Raw genomic sequence first — 6,094 nt, 5'->3', positions numbered from 1 at the left:
CTCAAAATTTTCACTGCACTGTACGTGTCCACAAAGGACTTGCAAAAAGCACTGCTCATTCTGATGTGAGGGTTACAGATAAATTCAGTTGGTGAATTTACAAATTCTGGACTCTGCAAATAGACTATTGCTAAAAATTCCAAGATCACACTATTGGTGTTTACTTGAAAGAGGAAAGATTTCCAAATCTAAATAGTTAACAAAAAACAGTAGTTATATTTAGGGAACATTTTACCCCCCTCCCCTCCCCCAAAAGTGAGTCAGGTTCACATTTAACACCAGCCGGGCTCTGTGCTGACAGCTCAGAGCCTGGAGCCTGCTTCTGACTCTCCCTCTCTCTCTGCTTCTCCCCTGTTCTCTCTCTCTCTCTCTCTCTCTCTCTCTCTCTCTCTCAAAAATGAATAAATATTAAAAAAATTTAAATACCAGCAAGAGGTTCTTCATTAAACATGTTTAAAAGTAGAAGAAAGTTTACCTGAAATCAACTATAGTCCTGGGATTCAGTAACTGTAATCAACTTTTAAGTGTAGTTCAATTGACTGCCATGTTAAAAATAACATACCTTGAATTCTCTGGGTTTTCTAGTTCCGGTTTCTAGTTGTAGTATCTTCAAATCACCTGTAAAAAGATAGCACTAAGTTACACCATAGGGTAGAAAGAAAAAATGCTTCAAAATTAATCAGATCCCAAGATACAACTACTTTAATTCTTTTAGCAGTGTTTATACATTTTTTTTAAATTTTTTTTTCAAAGTGTTTATAACATTTAAACAACTTTAAAGAAACAGTTATCACTCACCTTTCTTACAGAGTACACACTTTCCCACAATTTTAAGTGGTGTGTGCCACTACTTTATCTTGTAATGATTCTCATGGAAAGCAATGGCTCACGCGCTTATTTTAAATAATATTTTGAAGGGCAGCACTTTAGCATTTTAAGGATATCTGGAAAACTAACGCATATTTTTACGTATTCTTTAAAATTCTTGCACACTCTACCTAGGTACTTGGACCATTTTGTCGGTTTCACTTTATATCTGGTCTGTCGTTTTTATGCAATCACTACTGTTCTGATCAGGAAATCCATCCCTAAAATGCTTCCAAAAACACGGTCCTGGGATCCAATACCTATGCAGCCAAGCCCCACGAAAGTGCTGGTGTTCTCAGGTTTCTCATTAGCCCATAATATACAAGCTTACACCTCTTCAAAAAAAATGGACTGAATTAATGTGATCCATATACCTTTTTCAATTTACAACTTCTACTTTGCTGTTAGAATAAAGGCAAATCTAGCTAAATGGCTGATTACACTGTAGAAATTTCACTTTTATAAGAATTACGTTAGTATCTTTTAAAATGAAATGTTTTTAAAACTTCAAAAGCGAAATTAACTGGGAAAGGCGTAGGTGGCTTTTCTAATTGGTTGTTGCATCACAGAAGCACAGCGTATGTTATATATAAGACTCACTTTGGTTCAGGCCAACATCCTGTGCTTTGTAAATCACAAACTGGGTTACGCTGAGCTCAAAGAGACTGCTTTTGACCAAACATGTAATTACCTCAGGTTCTCGTTAATAACATACACATACTGATTTAAGCTCAGCCTTCACTGAGCAAATAAACTTTAATGTGCCCAAAAGAAGAAACTTGCCAATTAAGCTATCCTCTTGGGGAATTTGGTTACACTGGGTATTTCATCCCAGTGGGAACACACCTGTTCTTGAAGGCCTATTTCTGTTTCTGATTCTAGCAGTCCCTGATGCAGCAAGTAGACTGCAAAGTATGTAGACAGGTATTTACTACTCAATTTAAGATCCAATGCCTTCAATTCACTGATTAGTTTTTCTTCTAAAAATATCAGCTCTCTTTGGGAAGAGCAGACCCCTCTGAGAAAGCCTGCCCAAGTGCAAAGCTTCAATCCTGAGGTTACTGAGGTCAGACCAGTGATTCGCTTCTGGAGATTTTGTCATCGTGCGCCCCACAGAGAGCAAACTGCTGATGGGCACACTGCAATTCGGCCTTTTATTGTCATCACTCCTCAGTGACTGCAGGAGACAAGCTCTCAGGAGAGGCTTTTTATATTCAAGATCCCCCAGACTTCAGCATGTGAGGAAGTTTACCTGTCCAAGGTGCCCTGTTTTTGCACATCTCCTCCTGCCCTTTGTGGTGTTCTAGCGGGAAACCCAGAAGTAGCACCTGGGCAGGCGGCTGACAACAGTGCTTCACGTTCATGGTCAAACTGCTTCTTTCACATGCTGCCTGCGACTTTCAAAGTTAAAAAAAAAAAAAAAAAAAAAAAAAAAAAAAAAAACTGTTTCTACAGTAATTGTGAACAAATGGCTTTTATGACAATTGTTAGTGGGAACATGATTACTGCCATAAATATGACTAACCTTAAACCAAATCTCTCTGGTTTACCCTTTCTTCATTACATTCCCATATTCCGAGTAGCATTTTATCAATTTCATGTCTCAGCAAACATTCTGCTAATATTTGACCCTTTTCTATCATATTTATATCTAAAAAAAAAAGCCTATCAAAGGAAGCTTTCAAAGTGTTGCAGTTCTCTATTTTTTCTTGGTAATTCCTTTCTCTGCTATTAAAGACATGTTTCCAGGGGTGCCTGAGTGGCTCAGTCGGTTAAGCGACTTTGGCTCAGGTCAGAATCTCACGGCTCTGTGGGTTTGAGCTGCTGATAGCTCAGAGCCTTGAACCTGCTTCAGATTCTGTGTCTCCCTCTCTCTGCCCCTCCCCCATTCATGCTCTGCCTCTCTCAAAAATAAACAAAAAAATTATTTTTAAAGACATGTTTCTGCAGATGAGACCAGACCACTACAGTTCTTCCCATCTCTTGAATTTGCAGTTTAGTGTTCAAACGTTTGAATTATGGAAAGCTGTATCTGATAGCTGCTAATGAAGAAATCATACTTCTGTAATTATCAAACAATTTAGCTTGATCTGTCATGATATTCTTTTTAAAAGTCTGCTTCATTGGATACTGGAAAGAATTATTAATTAAAGCATGTCTCCCAAGTATGTATCTTAAAATACAAACAGCAAAAAACCTACTTGGTACAGAATCAAGGACATACTTTCCTATTTGCAATGAACCACAAAGATAATGGCTATTAAGGAAACCTACTTTGAGGCTGTCAATGAGAGCTCAAAGTCAGTCAACTTTTCTACTTCAGTAGCTCCTCAAGTTGAATCTGGCCACAGAATTTACACCAGCAAAACTGTTTACTCACCAAATGTTTCACTATGAGTGGCTAAAATCCAAGGGCAACAAATAGTTTGAAGGAAAAAAAAGAAAACAGAGCCATACAAAACTTAGATGCAGCTGTTAAGAATGAATTCCTTACATTTTTTAAAACTCCAAACAGACCTTTATTTTTACTCACAAAATAAAGATACACACAACTAACTTAGAAGCAACAAAGGACAACAGTTTCAAGTTTTAAAAAAATAACTCTCCCTCACCCTCCTCAACTTCCACCTCCAAGAAGTGAGAGGAGAGCAGAAAGTGTGCGTTTTTACTTAATAATTTTATAAAATTTAAGAGTGCAGTCTCCAAAAGCTTTACATTCACCTGCCGCTTTCAACCTACAAGTGAGAACAGCCAAGAATAAAAAGGATAGATGATTACACGAGATCATGATCTTTAAATCAATCAAGTAAACTGCTTACATTGTAACAGAAACAAAGTTCTCCATCCTTTTAATTGTAAAGATTAAATTGCAGTTGGAACTAATACAGTCATCATTTACAAAAAACTCTGCCTGCTCGATTTCCTTAAGGCAATGAAGAACTTACTGCTCATGTGTGATGAAGGATCTTAGCTTTTCATTTGTAGAAAAAATGGACAAATTTCCCTCTCCTTTAAGGTATCACAAGCAATTAGGGATTAAAAAGGGAAAATGCAAATCCTAAAGTCACCTAACGCTTTTCCTATAATTCCAAAGAGAGAACAATGAAAAGGTGTTCGTAGGTTTCAAAGTCTATATAATAACACGGAGGTTTGAGAAAGCTGTAGATTTCTCAGATCTCATTTATAAGTTTAATGCTCTAGAAAAGCCTTTCCTCCAAGGAAAACTCGTGATCAATAACTGAAGTGAATTATACAATTCCACTTCCACTAGTCTAAATTCAGTTGCTCAGTCTAAAGCCATCCTTGAGAAACAAAATCCCATTTGTACAGTACCGTGGTAGCTAGTCTAGTAGTATTCAGAAAAACCTCCCCCTGCCACCCCCTTTAGAGGGCCTTCCTAGTGGTCTCCTCTGTAATAGTCCAAAACAACATACTGTTTATCATAAATGATATATTTTAGTAGATAAATATATTAAGACTAATCAAAACATCTCTTCAAGAATAAAATATCTTAGCCCTTTGTGTATCAAATCAGAACCTGAAAGGTAAAAGAATGTACATTATTTTCAAATATACAAACTATGTGCTGAAGTAAAAAAAAAAAAAAAAAGTCCTTTAATTGAAGTCAATGCTCTGTCCATGACGCGGTCACCAGGATGTGTGCTAGGAGACGGGCCTTCCATGTTCAAGGTCGCTCCTGCCCATTTCTACAATGAAGCAACAAAAGCCAATGTCAGCCACTTAGCATATTCTAAACTTTAATTACAGAAGCACTGTGACTCATTTGGAGACTATAATTCAAGCAACAAATTACAAAAAAATGTACATAAAACCTACATGTAAAATTGGCAACTCATTCCAGAGAGCAAAAAAAATATACAAACATCTTCCTCACACAGAGTGTGATAAGTTTTCTCACATTAGCTTAACCAATGTTACTTTAACCAACATGGTGCTATTAAAGTTGGTGAACTAGTGTATGTTTTCAAAAGTAAACCAGACAGCTATGATGACATCTGATGATGATGATGGTGTCACTGCCCACAAAAACAACAGAGAGCATTTCCTGTGTTATATATGTGACTCTGTGAGGTAAGCATTAGGATGTTATTATGCTCATTTTACAGATGATGAAACATGGGCACAGAGACATTAAACTATCTTGGAAAAGGAACTGGTGGTTCAAAGTCAGAAGGTTTCTTACAGGAATAGAGTACTTCCTTAAATACAGAATCAAATACTTCAACTCACCTAGTCAGAGCCAAGAAGGTCAACTGGACAACAGAAGGAGTACTCACCAGGGAAACACAGTCTCTAGCGAGTAGTCTATCATTAGTAAGTTCCACATTTTATTTCTAGTTGCTCCGAAGAGCCTAGTAAATGTTTTCTCAACTTTAAGTGAAGCCACATTTTATTCTGGAAGCACTAGTGTCTGCTTAAAAGAACTGATTTCTTGGGAGTACCTGGGTGGCTCAGTCGCTTAAGCGTCCAACTCTTGGCCCAGGTCATGATCTCATGGTTCAGGAGTTTGATTCCTGTGTCGGGCTCTGCTTCGGATTCTCTCTTTCTCTCTCTCTCCCTTTTTCTCTGCCCCTTCCCTGTGTGCATACATGTCCTCTCTCTCTCTAAACTTTTTTTTTTAAAAAAGAATAGATTTCTCCAATTTAATATTTCTCAAATTATATTGGTACAATGATAAGGTGGAAAGAATATGAACATTTAAATTTACCTGTCAATTTACTCGTGAAGAAATACTTGGAAATTAAAAATAAAAAAGGACGAAAACAAAAAACAAAAAAGAAGAAAGCACACACACACACAAAAGGCAGGTGTGGGGAGTGGGCCCAGCTTCTTCAGAATGTATCTAACATCCTGTTGTTTTATAACCTAGCTTCTTTTTCCACTTTTATTTTTATGCACTATTTCTGTGTGTGTGTGTGTGTGTGTGTGTGTGTGTGTGTGTGTAGGGGTGATTTTATTTGTATAAAATACATTTCCAAGGATGAAATATCAGCTTCAAAGACTATGTATTTTTAATTTAATAGATGTTGTTACATGGCTATTCAAAAAGGCCAGGGGGTGCCTGGGTGGCTCAGTCGGTTGAGTGTCCGACTTCGGCTCAGGTCATAATCTCGCAGTTCGTGAGTTCAAGCCCCATGTTGGGCTCTGTGCTGACAGCTCAGAGCCTGGAGCCTGCTTCAGATTCTGTGTCTCCCTCTCTCTGCCC

At 37.5% G+C, this 6,094-nt stretch overlaps 1 protein-coding gene and 1 non-coding gene across 4 annotated transcripts in view; both read right to left on the bottom strand.

The window, feature by feature from the left end:
- Positions 1 to 6,094, bottom strand: part of RNF149 (ring finger protein 149) — a 35,663-nt gene that overhangs the window by 2,791 nt on the left and 26,778 nt on the right. For 2 of the 3 annotated variants that reach the window (XR_002741103.2, XR_002741102.2), the window contains 3 exons: positions 3,480 to 4,574; positions 2,120 to 2,264; positions 563 to 618 (listed from right to left, as the gene is read on the bottom strand). Coding sequence is in view for 1 of the 3 variants with exons in the window: in XM_023251568.2 (XP_023107336.1) it covers positions 4,531 to 4,574 (44 nt within the window). In the remaining 2 variants the exon portion in view is untranslated. Of the gene's footprint in view, positions 1 to 562; positions 619 to 2,119; positions 2,265 to 3,362; positions 4,575 to 6,094 lie in introns of those variants that run through there. The other variant, XM_023251568.2, reaches the window with a different exon arrangement.
- Positions 1,928 to 2,042, bottom strand: LOC111559977. The gene has a single exon (XR_002741437.1). It is a non-coding gene; the product is annotated as a small nucleolar RNA SNORD89 (small nucleolar RNA).

This window comes from Felis catus, chromosome A3, assembly GCF_018350175.1.
Source record: "Felis catus isolate Fca126 chromosome A3, F.catus_Fca126_mat1.0, whole genome shotgun sequence".
Taxonomy (NCBI): domain Eukaryota; kingdom Metazoa; phylum Chordata; class Mammalia; order Carnivora; family Felidae; genus Felis; species Felis catus.
This window is presented reverse-complemented; position numbering and strand designations above follow the sequence as displayed.